General features: G+C 39.3%; 2 protein-coding genes across 2 annotated transcripts; one reads left to right on the top strand and one right to left on the bottom strand.

The window, feature by feature from the left end:
* Positions 1-367: 367 nt before the first annotated feature.
* Positions 368-4,430, bottom strand: psmb1 (proteasome 20S subunit beta 1). The gene is made up of 6 exons (XM_072676826.1): positions 4,265-4,430; positions 3,344-3,451; positions 3,168-3,249; positions 2,087-2,216; positions 1,872-1,978; positions 368-675 (listed from the first exon to the last, which is right to left on the bottom strand). The coding sequence occupies exons 1-6, from the start codon at positions 4,363-4,365 to the stop codon at positions 490-492; spliced, it is 714 nt and encodes a 237-aa protein (XP_072532927.1). The 5' UTR covers positions 4,366-4,430; the 3' UTR covers positions 368-489.
* A 5,065-nt stretch (positions 4,431-9,495) lies between these two features.
* perp (p53 apoptosis effector related to pmp22) lies at positions 9,496-15,529 on the top strand. Its single transcript, XM_072677596.1, has 3 exons — positions 9,496-9,778; positions 11,751-11,891; positions 14,171-15,529. Exons 1-3 carry the CDS (start codon positions 9,574-9,576, stop codon positions 14,380-14,382), a joined length of 558 nt encoding a protein of 185 aa, XP_072533697.1. The 5' UTR covers positions 9,496-9,573; the 3' UTR covers positions 14,383-15,529.
* Positions 15,530-24,278: the final 8,749 nt, after the last annotated feature.

The raw sequence follows: 24,278 nt of genomic DNA, 5'->3' as shown, positions 1-24,278 counted from the left end.
GTTTAGATGAAGCGTAATTATTAATTATTGCTCATGACTGAGATTTCCTATTTTTAACATTGTTGTCCAGTAAAATGAAACAAAATCTCAAAAATACATTGAAATAATATGGTTAAAACTACCATTTATATTATATAACGGCTTTAACCAGCCAAGACTCTAATCAATCAGGACTTGTGAAACCTGGTGCACTTCTGCTGGATTGGAATGAAAACCTGCAGCCACCTTATAATCAATAAAAACATGCCGAATTAACATTAAACCACTATTTAATTAATAAATATACCACACCTCTAGTCTGACATACATATATTCATACACACACACACACACACACATAAGCAAACATGAGACAATACCCTGAGACTCTCTATTTAGTATTTTTTATTCTTGTAAGAATATAAAAAGAACAGCAGAATGAAGAATCCAGAGCACGAAAATTTGAGGGAAACCGAAGTGGACTAGTTTTGGCATGGAAGAGAAGGCTCCTCAGTCTTTCCTGAGCGGCAGCAGCTCTTCCCGGGTGCCCTCCTTGGTGATGATGCAGATTTTTAGAGCATCTCCAGTGTAGACGTCTCGCTCCGCAGCAGAAATGAACACGTCCTTCACCAGCTGCACAGCCTTATCTAGGGTCAGAGGCACGTGCTGCACGTTCTCCATGTTCTTGAATCCAATCTGAGTAAGACAAACATATTTGCAGTTTATGTATTTAGAATGTTACAGCTGGAAAAAATGTGCCGATTGATAGAGGGACAAGTGAAATTTAACTGACGCTTCAAAGCTGTATGAATAAAGTTTGTCACTGTCAATCAACTAGACAAATGCTATTGGTGTATGGTATTGAGTGGCACTTTGCAAATTCAATGAAACGCAGTACACAGTCAACAGCTGTGTGTCTATGTGGGTGTTATTTGCATTTATCAGATAAAGCAACAGACAAGTCAATTCAAGTCTACTCAGGTCTGTAATTACACACGCTAAAAACACCTAGAGAAGTCTAAAGGGTTATGCAGACTAAATAGTAAATCAATTACTACACTACTTATGACATTTATAAGTTAACGTAATAACAGGGGAAATTAGAATAGCTGACATCAACTATAGAGGGGCAGCACTCAGCAAGAGTGACCTGGTGAACATCAGCTGTTGAAAAGTTATTGTTATTACAGTATATAGTTAGTTAATTAGTATATAGTAATTATCATTATAATAATATAGGTATAGGTAAATAGCTAGTACTTCCAAAAGCTTCAAACAATACTGTTAACATGATTTCTTTCAACTGTGCTGTTTTTTTTTCTTTTCAACTGTTCTACATAGCCCTACATCTACAAAACCCAGTCCATCACCTAAGACATGTTGGAGCCCTAAACTGTAGGATCTTTAGTCTTGCAGGCTCTATAAACAACAAGCAATGGAAGCTTATATGCAACACTTATACTTATTATGTCAACACTTTGCAAACTGCATGCATAAATAATCACATACACGTGCACAGTTATTAAGGAATCTCAAACAAACTTGCTCATTTGCTTTCTGTCAATGTATTACATTTTTATCTATACAAATTGAAACAATATATTGCACAGCTACAATGTAGCTGCACGAAGCAATGGCTAAAAGAGCTTGATTCATCTATACATGTCTGCAGACAAACAGTTTTTACAAACGTTAAGAATTTTACACAAAGACAGACGTGATGATTCTCTAAGCTCTGTTGTCACTGAACTAACATCGGCAGTCACTTCAAAGGACCAGTGTTCATCACATCACGGCCACAACACCACCAGTGACTTCAAGGGAATGCCCTAAATTACATGACCTGTTTTAGAAAGATTTTCTTTCGTGTGTTAACCAAGTTCTTGTTTTACCTGGTTATCAAGCAGGGGCTGCAGCATTGCACTTGCTGATCCCCCAGCTATGTAAGAGTCCCTCTGATAAGATCCAACTGGATCAAAACTGTATACTGCACCACGGCCTTGAATGAGAAAAGGACAAGATTAAAACAAACACACACAAAAAAACTTGTGTATTAGAGCTAGGATTTTTAAAGCTGACGATCAAACCATGACCACCATGAGCTTACCTTCCTCATCAAGGCCACCAATTATGTTGTAAACGTAGTACGGGAAAAAACGCCTTCCATACAGAATTGTTGACAGCATGGCTGCAATGGCTCCGCTCGTCATGTTCTTGTTATTTGCATGCTTGTACATCTGTAAAATAAACAAATAAATAAGAGAGACTACACATCATTTTTTGGCACAATTTACAACCATTTTATGTAGCTTTAAAAAAAACAAAACAATATAGGCTATGAAAAGTGAAATTGTCAGTAATATTTTTCTAAGCAGATAACTTGTTTGTCAAATGTTGCAAAAAAAAAAAACAAAACAAAAATAAAAACTTTTTAGGGAATGTGCATTTATACATGACTGCTTGGTGTAATGTGACAAATTTCCCCTCACCTGCCAACAAACATATATGGCAGAGAGCTATAGCTGAGCTAAGGAGACAAGAAAAAAGCTGCCCAAAGAGTTCTCTCTTAACTCACACAGAGAGGTGCAGAAAAGACCTTTCTATATCATCCATATTAGCAGATTATGGGGAACTTGGGGAAGCCAACAGGTACATAAAATAACACCAAATTAAGATCTTAAGTTCCAACTTCCAACTAAAAATCAATAAACCAAAACTTAACACTGGGCAAACATCCTTCGGTAATGTATTTTGTTACATTACAATTTCATTGACTGTAGTTTGCACAGAAAATTGACAAAACCAATTAAACACAAGGATCGATCTTTGAGTTGCCATGGTTCCATATAGACCAACAGTCATAACAGTAGCACCACCTATCCAATACTGAGGAGAATATAAAGCTGCCTGTCTGATGTTGAAGATGCTCTGGTTTAGTCGGCTAGCCTTCACAGTAGACTGTTTACATGCTGCCTAATATAGAAAAAAAGAGCTTGAACAAACCTATAGATATCTTGCATTGGTCAAAGCCAACCGTTATCCCTTGCTAAATCATTAAACTTAATCGGAGCCCCCATCATTGAGAACCATGTAAGGAGTAAAAGTTTAGGTAAGGTAAGTGGTGAAACTCATGGATTGATGCCTTTAAATCACACCAGTCACAGTTCTGAAGGTGAAAGTGATCCTACCTTCAGTCTTGCATCAATGATTTTGGTCAGCGTCAAACAGTCACCATGGAATCCACTGCAGCCGATCACTGTCGTGTCCGTCCTGTGAAAGTGGACCAAAGGAATATTAGGCGTTTTTCCATTGCACAAAATATTGTTCTGTGTAATAAGCAAGGACAAAAACTGGGCTCACTTACAGTTTATAACATTTTGGGGAATCGCGGCTATGGATTGAATAGCCCTCACTTAAACGTGTGTCTGAAGCCACAAGGGCGAAGTCCTCACCAGCCACCGCCAGCACAGTTCTGCAAACACAAAGTTTATAATATGAAGTAAGATACTAAATACAAGGGAGAACAGTATAAGACTATAAGTTGCCCCTAATAAAAAAAAAACGAAAGATGAATCTGCAGAACTTCAAGCTATCGTTGTCAAGTTAGCTAGCACTAGTTATCTATCTGTCAAGCTGAGAACAGCTACCGCAAACCTGCGGTACAAGTTTAAATGGTTACCTAACGTTATGTGGTTCTGACTGAACGCCTCCATATAGCTAATAGCTACATCTAACTAGGAATCAAACTGAACGATCAACAAATGTAAACCTTCATTAAACAACATTCAAAACAGAGTTAGTTAGCTAACTTAGCTAGCTGGCTAAGAAGCTATGGCTATGGCTATGAAGCGATCTGCTTAGCTAATGATTAAATTTCACTCCATTTCAAACTTATCACACAGGCTGCAAACGGGCCAAGACACGTTTGGTATCTGAAGTTTGCTCTTGCTGTTTTGCAGTGCAGAAATTAGGCTGACTAAGAATTATCTGCCACACACACACTGAAGCTAACAGTGGATATTAGCTAGCTAGCTTCCATTATTTGTAGCAGAAACACTAGTTAGCTATCTCTAGCTACAATAACAGATCCAGTTCTCAACGAACTCGACTCGCTATCATTAGCGTATGGTACCTTTTAGCTACTTATTTAAACCTTTCACCAATTGGATTTGTTAAAATCTCTAGCTTTCTCTCTCTCTCAAAAAGCTTCACACTAAACCCAGTTCTGAGACTGAGCCCAGCGAACAGAAATACCGGTATTCAGTCCACTCTCGGCATCTCTTACCCTCCGTTAAAGGCATAAGGAGAAAACTTGTGCTCTACAGGTCCCGTGTAGTGATATTCCTTCATTTTCCCATTATCTCCAAATTGCTGCGTGGAAAGCATGTTTGATCAGAGCTGGACTGAAACCGCAACTTCAAATCTCTCGAAACTCGCTGTATCACTGCAACATGGCGGGCGGAAGTTGATAGTTTCTTTTTTCCGGTGGCGTAAATAATTTTTATACAAACCTTTATTCTTCAGTCAACGGTTTTATAATATTAGCAGTTTACCAACTTTTAAATGTCCATTCCTGTAAATTGGTGGATTTCTTAATAAATTAGAAATGTCGGGCAGCGTGACGTTGCACGGTGTTTTCCAGACGCTAGGAGGCGCTGCCGATGGAGCAGAAACAAATGGGTTGGTTTTTGGAGCTTTTGAGTAACATCGTAATTAGTAAACAATTAATTGTATTTAAGATGAATGTACACGAATTATCAACACTGTTGGCAGACATTGTTTACGTTGTTTAACTTCAGTTGTCGGGTTTTACTTCTACTGCATGGATGTATATGCAGCTAATGTGCAAAGAAAGTGTGCAAACAACGGTTATTTAATTATCTGTATTTATTCCCAGAAGTTTGTAATTGATTCATTATGTATGTCAAATAGTTTATTTGAAAAAATACATCTAATAAATAAAGTATTCCCAAACCCATTGCAGTTACATGCTTTTGTTGTTTACTCACCGTCAGCCTTTCTGCAACCGATTTTGGTGTGTATAAGGTGCATAAGTTTTGCAAAATTGCCACTGAACTTCATGTGTTATTTGTATGGGAAGTAATTTATGTAGAATTATATGACATAATTAATATATATATACACACAGTCATGCCCGAAAGTATTCATACCCCTGTCAAAGTTTGACTTAAATTTACTTTTATTTAACCAGAAGTTATATTTTTGCCTGGAAATGACACAGGCATCTCCCAGGAGATAACACAATGATGTACAAGAGGCATCATTGTGGGAAAAAATATTTCTCAGCTTTTATACACATTTGAACAAAAAGTGGCATGTCCAAAATTATTCATACCCTTCTCAATAATTAATAGAAAAGCCTTTATTGGCTATCACAGCAATCAAACGCTTCCTGTAATTGCTGACCAGCTTTTTGCATGTCTCCACTGGTATTTTTGCCCATTCATCTTTAGTGATGAGCTCCAACTCTTTGAGGTTCGAGGGTCTCCTTGCCATCACCCTGATCTTTAGCTCCCTCCACAGATTCTCAATTGGATTCAAGTCAGGACTCTGGCTGGGCCACTGCAAAACATTAATGTTTTTGTCTGCTAACCATTTCTTCACCACTTTGGCTGTGTGTTTTGGGTCGTTGTCGTGCTGAAATGTCCACCGGTTCCCAAGGCCAAGTTTCTCTGCAGACTGCCTGATGTTGTTTTTGAGAATCTTGATGTATTGCTCTTTTTTCATGGTGCCATTTACTGCGATCAAGTTCCCTGGTCCATTGGCTGAAAAACACCCCCAAAACATTAGGTTCCCACCACCATGTTTGACAGTGGGGATGGTGTTCTTAGGGTTGAAGGCTTCTCCTTTTTTACGCCAAATGGTGCACACATCATTGTGGCCAAACAATTCAATTTTTGTTTCATCTGACCATAAAACAGAACACCAGAAGTCTTCTTCTTTGTCCAGATGAGCATTTGCAAAAGTCAAGCAGGCTTTTGTGTGCCTTTTCTGGAGAAGTGGTGTCCTCCTTGGCCTGCATCCGTGGAACCCAGCAGTGTGCAGTGTCCGTTGAACTGTCTGCCTTGAGATGTCGCCACCAGCAGAGTCCAGATTCACCAGGATGGCCTTGGTGGTGATCCTTGGATTTTTCTTCACCTCTCTCACTATTCTCCTGGCCAGCACAGGTGTCACTTTTGGCTTCCGACCACATCTTCTGAGATTTTCCACAGTGCGGAACTTCTTGTATTTTTTAATAATACTTTGCACTGTAGCCACTGGAACTTGAAAACATTTTGATATGGCTTTATAGCCCTTTCCTGACTTGTGAGCGGCCACAATGCACAGCCGCAGGTCCTTAGTGAGCTCCTTTGTCTTAGCCATGACTGTCCACAAACCAACTGCAGAGAGCTGCTGTTTTTCTCCTGTTGAGTTGATTAAAACAGCTGTTCCCAATGAATCAGGGTAATTAGGATGCTTTAAAACAGCTTGGACTATTTGGAATGGTATAGAACTTTGGATTTTCCCATATACTGTGACAGTTTTCAAAGGGTATGAATAATTTTGGACATGCCACTTTTTGTTCAAATGTGTATAAAAGCTGAGAAATACTTTTTCCCACAATGATGCCTCTTGTACATCATCGTGTTATCTCCTGGGAGATGCCTGTGTCGTTTCAAGGCAAAAATATAACTTCTGGTTAAATAAAAGTAAATTTAAGTCAAACTTTGCCAGGGGTATGAATACTTTCAGGCATGACTGTATATATATAATTCTATACAGAAACACCATGGGGAGCTGTCACAAATATGGAACATATTTGTAAATAACTCTGGGTTTGAACCTGAAAATTGTATGTATGTATGAACTTAGATTTTTTATGTAATTGAGACACTCATACAATAACATAAAGGAAAAATTTAATATAGAGCAAGGGGTTTAGAATTGCTGTCAACTGTTTGGCTGTTCATTTAAGATGTTCACCTTTAATTTGTTGCCTGTTTGGTTATTATATGTACTGTATGCTGAATATATACAATGAGTGAAAACGGTGCCAATCAACCACATTTCCCCCCCTATATTTAATGATAACTAGATAGACAATTTAATAGGCTATGTAATGTTTTAATACAGTTTAAATGCAAGTAAATTTGAGTCTGCATTCTTTTTTGTACTACTACTACTTATAATAATAATAGTAATAATAATAATTTACAATAATGGTTTGTTCAGCCATTTTAAACTGTATTGTTTAATTAATTTTGTTCGAAATGCATGTGTATCCCATATGCCTGTAATTAGTTGTATTTAAACAACAACAACAATAATAATAATAACAATAATAATAATAATAATAATAATAATAATACGAAACGGTCCTTGCCCTCTAGATTTAAGTGTTCCCCCTCTGTCATTTTTAAAGAAGAATTTGTACAAAAATCGTTAATGCGCAGAACATGTGCAGCACAGATCGGTCAGCGCCGTAAACGATAACACCGCATGCGCAAACACAAAGGCTGCTTCCCAAAACCGCAGCTTCATCAGTGTTCAGGGCCCAGCTTCCCCAAACACAGCCTAATTGATAGAGGGCGTGCTGATCTACCATTTAGGAGTGTGCTACATTCGGCTCAGCTTGGTTCTAACTAGTATGCTTGTAGTGCTGTGCTAAAATCCTGACTGAACTGTTTCTGAAGGACTCAGTACCATCAAGTTTACAGGTGAGATTAAACAAAGATACTCATGTAGTACAAAATATGATGTCTTTGATGACTATGGCATTCTTCCTAACACATGATGCACAAAACGGAAGGGTTGTTCCAAAGCAGCAATGATGCAGCACAGCCATCACTGCTGTGTGAAAATCAAGTCTGTCTGGTTGTGTAGGTTGTGTAAGTTAGAACAATGCAGATTTCACTCCGGTCTCACAGATTTTCACCACCTTTTCATCCATATCTCCCTGTTCTTTTGTTACTTCTTCTACTAGAATAGATTCGTATAACGGTCAGTGTGTTGTCTTAACCAGTTTTAAAGCTGTATTTGAGGAAGGCTAGTATTCACAGTAACCACAGTAATGAGAAACTAAAGCTCTGCAGTGTTGATGAAAGTTAGTAACAGGGTGGGTCAGTCACACCCTGCTCACCAGTCTTCAGCAGGGAATATTGTTCTAGCATAGTGAGTTCATAGCTCAGTTATTAAGAGTGAGGAAACAACAGAATGCAGTTTTACACTGTGAAACTACAGGCTTCGCACTACGCAATGCTTTGTTATGCATAGAAACCTTTAACCTTTTTTGGTGATTATTTTAGCTAGGCCTAATATTATTTGCAATAATATGTTTCACTCAAAGCTAATAAGCTTTGATAAGGTAAAAACCTTCCAACTTATCACAAATATTTGTCTCACCACTAGCATAAACTACCTCATAGTACAGATTTATACTACAGAAGCAACCAGACAGGCCTGCTGAGTCCAATCACAAAGTTGTTTCTACAGTTCTGCATTAATAAATGTTTAAAATTCAGAGTGGTTTGGTATGAAATTCTTTGTTCTGGAGAAGGATTTGCACACAGTGGTGGTTATAGGAGTGTGTGTCATGCCCTAAACGCCACTTCACAGACAGTTATTTGCATTAAATAATTCCACATTTGTTGCCTGATGGCTGTGACACTTCTTTACAAAAAGGTTTGACCTAAAACATATTTTTTATTAGACATACCATAAAGCTATATATGTGTATAGTCATGATTGAAAATATTGGCACTCCTGCACTTCTTTTAAAACATTTTGTGTTCTGTGTGCAATGGTAGATATCAGTGTTTCCCAAAGCAAACCAAAGTGTTTTTGTGATGTAAAAGAAATGGCTATTTTTGTGTTGGAGAGATCACTACCCGTGGTACCTGTTACTGCCACTGTAAAGATTATCGTTACTTATTATATGTTTTTATGCAGGTGTTCAGCTGAACACACAGCATGTATTTAGTCCATTGAAAACCACTAATACAATGGGACGCTCTGGGGCACCTGCACATAAGCCCGAGCTCTCCATGTCAAATGCCTGTGTGGCACTAGGCTGTGAAGCAGTGGAACTATGATGAAGCTCCAGTACATTTGAGGTGAGCAGGAGTAGTGTTTGTCGTGCAGAACTAATCACCCAGCATCAGTATCTAATCGTGGCTGAATGCAATGAAATCCTCACAGCAATTTTCTAAGTTCTAGTGCGGGACTGGAGAGCTGCTCAGTTCTGTAAACTGATTCAGCTCACCTGTGTAGTTGTTATGTTAGAGCAGAGAAATCATTCAACTCTTCTAGACTCTCTGTTCAGCTCTAGAATAAAACCTTCCTAGAACAGAAGCTCTAAGCGTTGGATAATCAGGCGTCCACAAACATTTGGACATGTATTGGATATAAACATTTGGAAGAAACGGAAAAACGCCCCTCCTAACAGGGGAGTTCCCACACTGGCTCCTGCCCTGCTCAGGTTTCACGTGGGTGGAGCTCCTCGGTCCTATAGTTTAGAGTCTGGCTGTGTTGGGAGAGCCGCAGAAAGGACTTTGAATTCCGGGCGGTGAGCGTACACTACTCTTCCTTTCAGAAATGTTTCGCTGCGGAATTGCTTATCCACGATGCCGGTGGATTCTACCACTACTTCTGCTCTTCGCCGTTATTTTTGACATAATCGCCATCGCCGCGCAGTCCGGATGGGTCGAGGACGAGAACGCCAAGTCCCACTACGCAAGTATGTGGGAGCAGTGCCGAGGCCGAAACGACAACTGGACCTGCAAGTCGCTTATGGAGTACTGTAAGTTAGCTACTAGCTAGTTACTACTAACTTACGGCGAGACCGCTACGGTATTCAACAGTTTTGACTGGGTAAACTTCGGTATTACTTACCTTATATGTCAGTGAACGGAAGGCTGCCATACACCTTGAAAAGGGTGTGGGCTATGGGACCATGGCTCAACGAGTAGAACCCCCTAGCGCTAACGAAGTCACTGCAGGACGGAGGTGTAGAGCCAGCTAGCATAGCTCAAACCACACACACAGTTTTTTATTTATTTACTTAACATTTAGATTGCGAATAAAATGTAAAATAATTTGACAAGCAAACTGCGCTCTAAATGTTTCATTTTAGTGTATCAGGCAGACTTGATATAAAACTTATATAATTGTTTTACTTATTATTAGATGTAACTTTTTGTTACATTCAATTCAAATGAAATTACTTAAGATATTAAAAACTAAAATAGGTTTAGAAATGACCATACATCTTAAAATACATGGCTACTAATAAACATGTCGAATGTTTTGCTAGCTAGCTATTAGCTAGATAGCTAGAAAACAAACTCGTCATTTGTAGCCGTGAGGTTGTCCGGACGTTTCATATGAAAATGTTATGTTTTTAATGTTATAGCATATTATACTATATACATATATATAGTCCACATACACTGTAAACACCGTTTATTTAACCCGAATTTTGATGTGTGGCGTCCAAACTGTACTTTTTTATGCTGCTGATAGAATTGTTCATTTTGTCAAGTTACTTTCTAATCAATTCAAGAAACGCAAGTATTTCAGTGAAGATTCAGACCCTCTTTCCTGTGTGCCAGAGAACTTGTTCAACCGGTAGCTAGGCCTGTTAGTTTATGTCGTACACAGATGAGTGTGTGCATGCCTAACAATTTGCCTCAAGGTATAGTCAGCCATTTTGTCAGTTAGTCATTTAAAACACATACTCAAAAATAAATAAATAAAATAAATTGCCTGTCAATGGGTTTCTCAGGTCACCCATATTTGTCTTAAGTTGAAGCTGCAGCAACAGCTGACCAGCCCAAACTGAATGCGTGACCTCTAAAAACATTTCCCTGTGATTTAATGGCTTTTATAAAAAAAAAAATAACTAGGTTTGTATTGTATGTAAAACCCATACTCAGAGTTAATCATTTAAATGTGAAGGGCTGACATCCGTCACACCCTTTGTTTCCCAAAGTTCTTTGGCAGGGTGTGGTGATATGCTCTAGCCAAACCTAAACACACCCTACAGGCTTGCCGGGTATCACCCAGTGCTGAGGAAGCTTCATCGCTGTGAAGTTGTGAAAAGCTGCTGCTGTCCCAGTTTTAATTAATGTACAACCAGTATTATCAGTCAGGTCCTTGTTTGTGTTTGCCTTGTCTTTTCCTCAGAAAAGATCATAGGGTGAAAGTGGAGGTGACGATCATAGGGTGGAACTAATGTTCTCAGATGCTCAGTGTTCTTTCTCTTTCTCACGTGTCGTCATCCTGAGTCACAGGCGGCAGAGCTGAGAGCCAACCTACAATCAGAACGCACAACCAGATTCACCCTGCCCTGCCATAACAAGTCACTGTAGTCTGATTAATCATGTCACTACCTTTTTTCTTCTTCTTTTTTTTTTGTGGCGTGACCTCGGGTTAGTGGTGGGTGACATTGATGAAATGGGGAAAAAATATTTATGCATTTTTTTTTTTTATATTTGAAAGAACAACATGAAGATTGTGACAGATGTTGTTTACAGTGTTTATCTATTAACACTGCTAAAAATGACAATGTGATACTGTTAATACATTACATGTGCTGCATCCTTAGTAATTAAAATGCAAAGCTTTTGAAAAGGCTCTTTATATACACCCAATCACTTAACAATTGCAGGTAGAAAACATTACTTTAACTGTTTTGCAAAAAAACAATTTGACTAATTACATTTAGAGCAGTAATTGTTGATCCTACATTTAAACGCTTTTGTCTCCCTTAGCATGGGCCCAGGCTGTTGCTGCGCTAATGATCATCGGCCTAATCATCCTCATTGTAGCCTTCATCATCTCTTGTGTCGCGCTCTGCTGCACTCTCAACATTCCTCTTCTGCCGTTCATTGGACTCCTCCTCATCGTTGCCGGTAAGAGCCTCTATGATTTTAAAATGCATGTTCTCAAGAGGCAAATTCAGTACAATTTGATGTGGGCCTACAGTAAACCACAACCAAGTCCCTTATTAATGTATGATTGAAAAGGCACCGACATCTGCACATTAATAAACATGCATACATGTTCTGCTCCTTTAGGTTTGTGCTGATGATATGGGGCTAACAAGTAATGGAAGCTTCAAACATTAGCATTGTATAAACCATGTTTAAATCACACACTTGCCTGAAACCATGGCAAGTTTTTAAGTAAACTTAAATAGACTTGCTTATGTGACCATAAAACACATTAGTGTCCTTAAAAATCATGTATATGGCTACATAGTATTAGCAGAAATCTTAGCAGTGGTGGCTCAGCGGTTAGAGCACCGGGATATCGATAACAGGGTTGTGGGTTCGATTCCCGGGCTTGGCAAGCTGCCACTGTTGGGCCCATGAGCAAGGCCCTTTACCCTCTCTGCTCCCCAGGCGCTGGAGTTGGCTGCCCACCGTTCTGGGTGTGTGTGTACTCACTGCCCCTAACACGTGTGTGTGTGTGTGTGTGTGTAAGTGTGTGTTCACTACCAGATGGGTTAAATGCGGAGGACACATTTCGCTGTACAGTGTACAGTGACAAATACGTGCACCTTTAAAGGTGGGATTCCGTCTTTAGTTTATTTACGCCAAATATCTTGCCTTAGCTGATCCGCTTTGTTGTTGGACAATTCTATGTAATTAAAGGCAAACTACATGTAAGTTAGAGTTTCCAAACTCTCAGTATATCTCAAGTGAAGGACATGAAGAGAAAGTGGTAGCATAAGCTTTTGTCAGTGCATGCCTGAACGCCACAGACTAGCCTGAAGCTTTTTCGGAGTAATTTACGTGAGTTGTGCACCTTAAAGCACCGCCCTGAGCTTTTGTAATGCTGTTGCTATGGAGGCCTGGGAGTGGATTGTTAAGTGATTCATGTGGGAGCATAGAGAGCAGACAGGCAGATAGAGCAAGTGAAAACAGCACCCCACCCCCACAGGCACAAACACACATACGCGCACTTCTCACCGGCCTACACACAGGCATGGGAGTCAGGCCTGGTAAAATAAGACACCTGCCCTCTTGGCATACTCTGACTGTTGCTCTATCTCTTATCAGGCTGAATTGTAGACCTGGCTTAATCTGATTTGCTACATTTAATGTACCGGCTTCCTAAAGGCATCTTTAGTTTTTTATGGGACTTTGGAGTTGTGTTTTGGAGCCAGCAGGAGATCTGGAAGAGACATTACTCTGTGTCTAATCTTTTGTTTAGCCACACGTCTATGTGAAAGAATTTCAGCTACACGCCCAAGCAGGGTGAGGCGCTTACTCACGCAAACACCCCAGACTTTCTGCCAAGTGACAGCCCTCCCCTGCGGTGACGGATGTGTGGCTGTTATTAGTGATCATATGCGCACACTTGCAGTTTTCAGTAAGACCACTCAGTTGATTGTGAAATATGGAAAGAACTGACTTACCATGCAACAGTATCATGCTTAAATTCAGCTCTGCAGAACAACCCATTCTTTCACTAATAATTGTAAAGGCACACTAAATGGCTAGGGGCTTGATTGTAGACACCTGTAACATTGGGAATTATACACATGAAATCAATAATTAGGAGGTGTGACTCAATACGGTTGTTCATATAGTGCGTCAGCAGTAGATTTGGTAAAACAGAACAATGCTTTAACTTATTTACAACGTGTTGCAGAAACATCTACAATTTTAATTAAAATTCCCTTTCCCCTGTGGTGTAGAACTCAACTCTGCTAACCAGTCTATACTACTTATTAAAGGCCAAATCCATTTAGGAAGTGTTTTTTCAATGGAGTTTCCTTTGAGACACTGCAGGAATTAGAAAATCTTTATTTTGTCTTGTGTCCTTCCTATTGTTGTACTGTATAAATCTACAGTTTTTATGCCTTTACTTAGGTGTGGGCTCACACATGAGGGCTTATAGTTTAAAGAATACTCCAGCATTTTTCAACCTAATCTCTGTCTGTAGCTTATGGTGGATTACCAGTATAGAGTAATTTTCAGTATTTAAAAATACATTCATAATAGAAGTCCTAAACCCCCATTTTATTTTATAATGGGGGATTTAGAGTTAATGGATTTTCTGTTCTCCTCTAAATACAAAATGATTATCCATAGGAATTGACTGTATGCAACACATGCCTCAGATAGTGATGAGGTTAAAAAGTTCACCTGACCAACTGACCACACCACTTATGTCATTACAGTAATCCTCCAGATCATCGCGCTCATCATCTATCCAGTGAAGTTCAATGAGAGCATCTTCGAAGGCCACTACGACTATACCTGGGCGTATGGCTTTGGGTGGGGAGCCACCATCCTCATGATGGGCTGTGGAATTCTCTTCTGCTGCCTCCCCAACTATGAAGACTACCTCACTGGTCTGGAAAAGACCAAATACATCTACACTTCATCCTAAGAAAAACATCTCTCTGTAGATCACACCGTTTGAGTGTCGCCTTCCAAAAACATCTTCCAAGGCTTTATACTTTGACTATATGACGTTATTAAAAGCCCCAATTAAGAATTTGTCACAACAGGTCCACAATCTGCCGAAGATCGCATCTGAGTTTACTAAACGAGAGCATTGCTAAGATATTTGCAGTATTATAGACTTTGTGAGGCCTACATTTGAAGCACTACATTGTCCCTGTACCAAAAACTTTTTTTTTTTTTTTGTCTGCAATTCCTGATTGGGGTTTTTAAGAAACTTCAATTTAGTTTGTGGGGATAAAACATCTCAACATGCTGGCATTTCAGTTTTGAGCAAGGTCTGGGTTGAGACCTTTGAGTGTACTCACCTGAGTAACTGGCTAAATACTAACTAATTATGTAGTTGATGTATAGGCCTCTTTCTTTCTGGTGGATAGAATATTCATGTCTGCCTACAAAGAATAACATTATTACCAGCAAGTGCTATGTGTACTAAAAATACAAGTACATTTTAGAAACATATCAACTCGGCACACCATTAAGATTCTTATATTGGCCCCAGGTCATCCAAGGTCATTAATAATGGTGGTTTCTCTCTGACTTGCATCACCAAAGTGCTCTTTTTGTCTTCAAATGCTGTATAGACTGTGTGTCTGAGGTTGTGAGATTGTTAATGAACTGATGAATGTTTTTAATGTTGTTGAAGCAACTGCCTTTTTGACATAATTAGAAAACCTATACATTGTTGCTGTTGCACAAGTACCTTTTGCAGTTTTTCACTTTTTGACCTATTTGGAATCTGGCTGTTGTTCTTTACATTGTGCCAGAATGTCAAGATAAATGGACCAATAGAAATGCTTAAAAATGACTTGGATTAAAATAATTTTACACTGACTTTTTTTTTTTCTTTCTTTCCTTTTTTTGAGGTTTTGCATGACCGCCACAATATGTATAGAAAGATGCTGTGTGATAAGTTTATTTAGGGGGTTTAGGGTTCCTAGTTTTTGTACTGGCATTTCCTTTGAGATAAATTGCAATACTAACAATGTTTTTACTGCTGAGATGTTTAACTTTTCTGAAAAACATTCACTTCAAACGACAAAATAAAGGGAAAAAAATGTTCAAAAGAGAAATTTGGGTTGCTTTCATCAACATTAACATTTCTTTATGCTTTAGGTGAAAATGCCAACGGCAATTTGCTGTAAAGATACTCTACAGTTATATACAGAGGTTTGGACACCCCAGGTTGTTGACTTTTTATATATACAGTGATATAAAAAAGTTTGGGCACCCCTGGTAATTTTGATTATTTTCCTTTATAAATCTTTGGTTGTTGGGATCAGCAATTTCAACTAAATATATCATATAGCAGATTAACTTGTTCCTCTGCATGAATGCCTTTAGATTTAGAGCAGTGTTTGGGGTCGTTGTCTTGTTGAAGTATCCAGCCCCGGCGCAACTTCAGCTTTGTCATTGATTCTTGAACATTGTTCTCAACAATCTGTTGATTATTGACTGGAATCCATGCGACCCTCAACTTTAACAAGATTCCCAGTACCTGCACTGGCCACACAGCCCCACAGCATGATGGAACCGCCACCAAATTTTACTGTGGGTAGCAACAGTTTGTCTGGGTTTGTCGGTCCACAGCACCTTATTTCAAAATGAAGCTGGCTTGTTCAAATGTGCTTTAGCATACTTCTAGCGCCTCTGTTTGTGCCGTTTGCGCAGAAAAGGCTTCTTCCGCATTACTCTCACATACAGCCTCTTCTTGTGCAAAGCCTAATTTAGTTTAAATAATTATTGCACATTTTGTGTAAATCCTATAAACTTAATTTCACTTCACAAATATCACTGTGTTTGTCTGCTATATGATATATTTTACTGAAATTGCTGATCCGAACAAGCAATGATTTATAAAGAAAATAATCATCAACATTATCAGGGGTGCCCAAACTTTGAGGGGTGAACATATTCTTTACAGAAAACAGACTTAAATAAGGCTTTTTCTGCACATTTTAGAGCAGAATATCAATTTGTTGCAAATGACCTATTGGACAAAATTGTTAAACCCCATATAAATGTCAGAGCTGTTCATAATATTATGCATAATTTGCCCTTTTTTAAATGAGACTAACTGAGTAATTTAATTAGAAATGAGTGAAACAGTAATTTGTATATTTGTGCATGAGTTTAGCGTGTACAGCGTAATTATGCATAAACCAGCACACAGTTCAAATTAAATAAACTGGGACTGATGATTCTGTTTTATAACGCAAAGATGAAAATTATAAGCGAAGGCTGCTGAACCCGGGTCTTTAAATACTGTAAGCAGATTCTAAAATAAACAAGACAACCATATTTACCATTTGGGTTGGACAGAGTCCATGCAGTGCAGAGACACATACACACTAGTGATCAAACACACAGTGACTGTGAGCACATGTGCCCTGAGCAGTGGGCAGCCATTGCTGTGGCGCCTGTGGAGCAGAGAGCTCAAGAAGGCCTAAAAGTGGCAGCTTGCCAAGCGCAGGTATCAAACACTTGTCATCAACAGCCCTGTGCTCTGCTAAGCCACCACTTCTCCCTAGTCATAGTATGGTGTTACAGTTAGTTTATGTTATTGATATTAGTCACAATGCAATATGCATCTAAAAATGACATTCAGGTGTTAAGAAATAAATTTTACTGCTTCAATAAGATACGAGAAAATATCCAGTCTGAGAGTTTTGGTGGGCGTCCCTCTCTTGGAAGGTTTGTTGTGGTACCATGTTCTTTCCATTTGATGATAATGGGTTTGATGGTGCTCTGGGGGATCATAAGAGATTCCTTTTCTACCCAACCCTGACGTGTACTTCTCTACAACGTTGTCCCTGACTTGTTTGGAGATCTCCTTGGTCTTCATGGTGTTTTTTGGTTAGTGGTGCCTCTTGCATAATGGTGTTGCAGTTTTTGGGGCCTTTCAGAAATGTGACACTTGGACAGCACACAGGTGGTTTTCATTTCACTAAGCATGTGACCTCTGAAGGTAATTGGTTGTACCAGAAATATTTAGGGGCTTCATAGCCAAGTGGGTGAATACATATACACATTTTTTAATAGTTACATCTATATATTTTTTCTCATTTTATTTTACCAACTTAAACTATTTTGTGCAGAAGCATTACTTACATTCGAGATTTAAAACCAAGAATACTTTTGTAAGGTGCTGTAGGTGGTGTAAAAGAAAACAGGACTTACCTTTTTTCCAACTTGCATTCACATTGTATCCATCCATTATACTGCTTAGTAACCTTTTCTCTTTGTTGCCTGGAGTGTTCATGGTGTATTGCTAGGCAGAAATACTGATCAACCAGTAACTGGACCTTTCAGACTTTCTTTATACAGTCACTTGAGACACATTCACTGCACTCAGGTGATCTCCATTTCACTAACTACTAGCACCAGTTCTCTGGACCTCTGTTCATCATCATTTAAAGCCAAATTATATTGACCATGATTTCATATATGAATGCAATAAAAGAGCAAAACATCTAAGAGTTTCAATACATTGTATAGGCACTTTATCTTATTTCACAGTAAGTTGCTCACTAGGTTTGTAATGTAATTATCATTTGTGAGTATATACAGTGCCCTCCATAATTATTGGCACCCCTGGTTAAGATGTGTTCTTTAGCTTCTAATAAATTGAGTTTTTTTCTAAATAATATAGGACCACGATGGAAAAAAGAGTAAAATCCAACCTTTAACTCAAGTGAATTTTAAGGGGAAAAAAATCCCTGACTAAGAAATAATTATTCTTCATAAAATCACCTGTTCCATAATTATTGGCACCCCTAACATTTCTTAGGAAATAAATGTAATTAAAGTATTTCTGTCAATTCTACAGTAGTTTACGAAGTTGATCAGAGTATGTAGGAACATTTAATTAGTAATTCACAACTTCCTGTTTCCCTGGGGTATAAATATGACGTGACACAGAGGCCATTTCTTTTCAACATGGGAAAGACAAAGGAACATACCATTCAAGTAAGGCAGATGTGTGTTGACCTCCACAAGTCAGGCAATGGCTACAAGAAAATAGCCACTCACCTACACCTGTCCATATCTACTGTCAGAGGAATTATTAAGAAGTTTAAAACAACTGGAACAGTGGTAAACAAGCCTGGACGAGGACGCAAGTTTATTTTGCCACCACGCACAGTGAGGAGGATGAGAAATAAAAAGGTCTCCAAAGCTCACTGTTACAGAATTGCAACAAATAGTAGCTTCTTGGGGTCACAAAGTCTCCAAAACAACCATCAGGTGCTATCTGCATGCCAACAAGCTGTTTGGGAGGCATGCACGGAAAAAACCTTTTCTCACTCACAATCATAAACGCAAACGTTTGGAGTTTGCTAAGCAGTACTGGAACTTCAACTGGGACCGTGTGCTTTGGTCAGATGAAACTAAGATGGAGCTTTTTGGCAACAAATGCTCTAAGTGGGTCTGGCGTAACACAAGAGCTGAGTATGCAGAAAAGCACCTCATGCCCACTGTGAAATATGGGGGAGGATCAGTGATGCTGTGGGCCTGTTTCTCTTCCAAAGGCCCTAGGAACCTTGTTAGGGTGCATGGCATCATTAATGCTTTGAAATACCAGGATATTTTAAAACAAAATCTGGTGGCTTCTGCCCAAAAGCTGAAGGCCAACAGAACAGAAGCAACAGCAGGTACTGAACGTGCACACACACACACACACACACACACACACACACACACACACATATACATAAATCTGTGCCTACACACACCAGAACAATAGAAAACATAGCAGTTCCATAAACTATTATTTTCAGATTTTACAGCATATCTTGTTCTGTACACAAGGTGGCAGCATAACCCCATATTATCCTGGCTCTAGGATTGTTTGTACTGAGTATACCTGTTTTCCTCCCGCTTCCCAGCCCCTGTAGTGAAGCCCTGCGTGAGGTTCTGCACCTGGCTAGAACAACATTTCCAACAAGTGAGCTTCAGCTCAGCAGACTGACCAACCTCAAAGCTCTGTAGTGGTCCCATATGAAAGGGATCCAAATAGTTCATAACTACTGCTGTGAAGAGTGTAGCACCACAGAGTTAATAGGAGGTGGGCAGCATTCCATTCTACATTCTTACATTCAGCAGGATTTCAGGCCTCATTTGCTAACTAATCCTTTATTTTGCAGTGTAATTTCTTTAAATTTGTGCTATTATTTTTAAGGAACATGGACATGGGATTTGTGGTTGGCTAACCAGAATGGAGCTGATTGTGGTAGTAGTAAAATAGCCGTTCAGTCTAAGTGTGAGACTACGACTGTGTCTTAAACTGCACACTAAGGTACTAAACAGTGTGTAAACATCACCATTAGTAACACATTCATCCATACGCAGGAGTGTGTGGTTCTGGACACAGCCTTTGTGTGGCTCTTTGTATCTGTGCATTTATATATGTCCAGATGCATCCAGCATAATGAGATGGTGCAGGTGGAGGGTCTGCAGGGTTTACAGAAGCTGGTGTTGGTGTTTAGCGCTCAGGCCGGTCTGCTCAAACTCCATCTGTCTGACAACCGCCCTCTGCGACCTCAGCCACCTGCACACACTCTGCCAGCTGCGCTCACTCCACCTGGACGACAACAACAACACACACACCCAAACCAAACAGGGGGACTGCTTAATGGATCAGTTTGGTGAAACGGATGATTAATAAGGGTTTAACACGTACAAGGATGAGACTCTGTTGAACATTTACATTTAAGGCATTTAGCAGACATTCTTATCCAGAGCAACTTACAAAAGTGCTTTGCTATTTACTTAAGAATAAACTCAGCTAGTTTGAATAGGCTAAAAATTCAGTTTAGACACTACTAAACACAAGTCAATAAGGTGACCACTCTACTATTCGCACAAGCAAGCGAGTGACTCTGCCGTTCAGACACCCAGGGGAAGTTCGTTCCACCACTTTGGTGCCAGGACAGAAAAAAAGCCTGGACGCTTGTCTTCCGTGGATTTTGAGGGATGGCGTATCAAGCCGAGCCGTACTATTTTCTGGATGTTGTACAGGAGAAATCTGCATGACTGAGTTACTTTTGCAACATGACTGAGAATGATAACTGATCATCCATGACCACACCAAGGCTTTGAGCTTCTGTAGAAGGAGTAGCGCAACAGATAACACCACCACCTATCATTGCGTTACAACAACACCATGTGGGAGACCAGGGTTCGATTCCGGTCTGGGTGACTGTGCTGCGCTACACCAATAAGAGTCCTTGGGCAAGACTCCTAACACTACATTGGCCCACCTCTGTAATATGAGTAACCTTGTAAGTCGCTCTGGATAAGAGCGTCTGCTAAATGCCGTAAATGTAAATGTAAATGAGTGACCAGTGAGTTCTCAAAGGAGACGGCAAGATCGTTTTTGGTACAGCAGCTCCATCTTGCTGGGGTTAAGTTTGAGGTGGTGAGCCACCATCCAAGAAGAGACGTCAGCGAGGCACGCTGAGATGCGGGTGGAGACCTGTGTGTCAGACGGTGGGAAAGAAAGGATGAGTTGAGTGTCATCGGTGTAACAGTGGTAAGAGAATCTATGAGAGGATATCACTTTACCAAGAGAGCTAGTGTAGAGCAAAAGAACCGAGCCTTGTGGAAAGCCAGTGGAGAGACAACAAGGAGCGGACGTGTCCCCCTGCCATGTTACTTGGTATGAGCGTCCCTGCAGGTACGATGCAAACCATCGTCATGCAGAGCAGGCAATTCCAAGGCCGGCAAGGATAGACAGGAGGATCTTTTGGTCCACTCTGTAAAAAGCTGCGGAGAGGTTGAGAAAGATCAGAACCGATGACAGTTTGGCAGCTTTTAACTTTAGGAGTTTCTCTGTAACTGCAATGAAAGCAGTTTCAGTAGAGTGTGCTGCTTTGAAGCCAGACTGGTTAGGGTCCTGTAGATTGTTCTGAGTGAGAAAGAGAGACAGTTGGTTGTTTGAATATACAGCTATATAAAAACAATTAGGACACCTTATGAAAATTAAGTTTTTAATAAATTGACATTTGGTCTTCATTTGAACAATTTTGGGAGATGTAATATGTCTTAACACTTAACACACAACTGAAGAAATGTCTTAAAATGTCATTGGTAAAATGTAATTAATAGTTTGGACATCCTATGACCTAATAACTTACATTTCCCCCCTTTTGCTGAAATAACTTTAATAGACATTTCCCATATCCATCCACCAGTCTTTGACACCAACTGGAAGAAAGTGTTTCCCACTCCTCAATGTAGAATTCTTTCAGCTATGTGATCTTTCAGCTTCAGTTTTTGAACAGATGGTCTTACGTTTTCCTTAAGTCTCCTCTGATATAATATAATATTTAAACCGCCATGGCCAGATTCAAAGAACTCTCTTCAGATGATTCTGGGAAGGGAGTTCTGCATTGAGGAGTAGGAAAGTCTTTCTCCCAGTTGATGTTAAAGACTAGGGGATGGATATGGGAAACATTTAATTGTGGTTATTTTAGCCAAAGGGGGAAATACCAGCTAATGGGACATAGGGTATCCAAACTGCTTCCTCACAAGAATTGTGCATTTTAATCAATGACATTTTACCAATGATGTTTATAAAATATTTCTGCAGTTGTATGTGTTAATCTCCCGAGACCTTTAGTTTGCTTGGTGTGCATTTTTCATTTCTATGTTTTTTTTTTTTGCATTTTTCATAGCTATTTGGGATTAGTAGGACATAACAAGTATAAAAACTAAACTTAGTCTTTGTATAAGAAGTTGTTTTTGCAAAAAAACAATGTCCTCACAAAAGGATTAAAGTTTTAAAAAAGTAATTATCATGGTGCAAAGAAGCAGAAATATGATGGCACCATATGAGTAAGCAGGGTCTCAAGAGGTTAAGTCTTAGTATATCTCTCAGTGTTGTTCAAATGAAGATTAAATGTCCATATGTTCAAATATGTAAAAAAAATTTTTTACAGGAGTGTATATTTAATGCCTGTGGGGCATATTCATTAAAACATTCTGTGTGTATGTGTATATACGTGTATGTGTGTCGGCACTACCTCCACAGGCCAGCAGTGGTTCTTTGTCTGCTGGACAGATTATATATACAGGTGCTGGTCATAAAATTAGAATATCATGAAAAAGTTGATTTATTTCATTAATTCCATTCAAAAATGTAAACTTTTTATATTATATTCATTCAATACACACAGACCGATATATTTAAAGTGTTTATTTCTTTTAATTTTGATGGTTGTAACTGACAACTAAAACCTCAAATTCAGTATCTCAGAAAATTGTTGGCTACACAATCATGGGGAAGACTGCTGACTTGACAGTTGTCCAAAAGACAACCATTGACACCTTGCACAAGGAGGGCAAGACACAAAAGGTTGTTGCTAAAGAGGCTGGCTGTTCACAGAGCTCTGTGTCCAAGCACATTAATAGAGAGGCATAGAGAAGGAAAAGATGTGGTAGAAAAAAGTGCACAAGCAATAGGGATAACCGCACCCTGGAGAGGATTGTGAAACAACACCTATTAAAAAATGTGGGGGTGATTCACAAAGAGTGGACTGCAGCTGGAATCAGTGTTTCAAGAACCAGAATGCACAGACGTATGCAAGACATGGGTTTCAGCTATCACATTTCTTGTGTCAAGCCACTCTTGAACAAGAGTCAGCATCAGAAGCGTCTCACCACTGTGTTGGTCCACTGTGTTTTCTGAGGTCCAAGGTCAACGCAGCCATCCACCAGGAAGTTTTAGAGCACTTCATGCTTCCTGCTGCTGACCAACTTTTTGGAGATGCAGATTTTATTTTCCAACAGGACTTGGCACCTGCTCACAGTGCCAAAGCTACCAGTACCTGGTTTAAGGACCATGATATCCTGTTCTTAATTGGCCAGCAAACTCGCCTGACCTTAAGATTTTCTTTGGGGTATTGTGAAGAGGAAGATGCGATACGCCAGACCCAACAATGAAGAAGAGCTGAGGGCCACTATCAGAGCAACCTGGGCTCTTATAACACCTGAGCAGGTCCACAGACTGATCGACTCCATGCCACGCCGCATTGCAGCAGTAATCCAGGCTTAAGGAGCCCCAACTAAGTATTGAGTGGTGTACATGCTCATACTTTTCATGTTCATACTTTTAATTTGACCAACATTTCAAAAAATCCTTTTTTTGTATTGGTCTTAAGTAATATTCAATTTTTTCTAAGAATTTGGGGTTTCATTAGTTGTCAGTTGTAACCATCAAAATTAAAATAAATAAACACTTGAACTATATCAGTCTGTGTGTAATGAATGAATATAATATATATGTTATATATATATATATATATATATATATATATATAATGCTACTGCCCAATGAAAACCATGGATCTCCATTTTTTTTTTTTTTTTTCGTTTTCTCCATGGTTTCAACCCTGCAGCTGCTCTGTACACTGTGCAAGTCATTCTGGATGAATAGACCAATAGAAATGTTCTAAATTAACTTGGCAACTAACCAGTTTTTGTACTGGAAACGTAATTTACCACAGTATCAGAGATCAAACAATTCAGTGAAAAAGTTCTAATGAATGTCTGTTAAAATATTAAAGTTTACATTAAAATGTACTTGCAAATTTGTTTGAGCATTACAGAGATCTAAAAATAAACATAAGTAAAATTAACAAAAGAGATAGTACAGCTGGGCCTAACTGACTTAAAGCCTAGGACAGATACCTGCTCACTTCCCTGACTTTTGTTGCATTGCGTGCTACTTTTGAGCTCCCCTTCTGCGCACACTGGCACAAGTACGTTTAATAGTTGAATGCTGAACAAACACTTGTGCTCACTGAATGACTTACCCACCCT

The sequence above is a fragment of the Salminus brasiliensis genome, chromosome 4, assembly GCF_030463535.1.
Source record: "Salminus brasiliensis chromosome 4, fSalBra1.hap2, whole genome shotgun sequence".
Taxonomy (NCBI): Eukaryota; Metazoa; Chordata; class Actinopteri; order Characiformes; family Bryconidae; genus Salminus; species Salminus brasiliensis.
The sequence above is the reverse complement of the archived record's forward strand: the minus strand, read 5'-3'. Positions and strand labels throughout refer to the sequence as shown.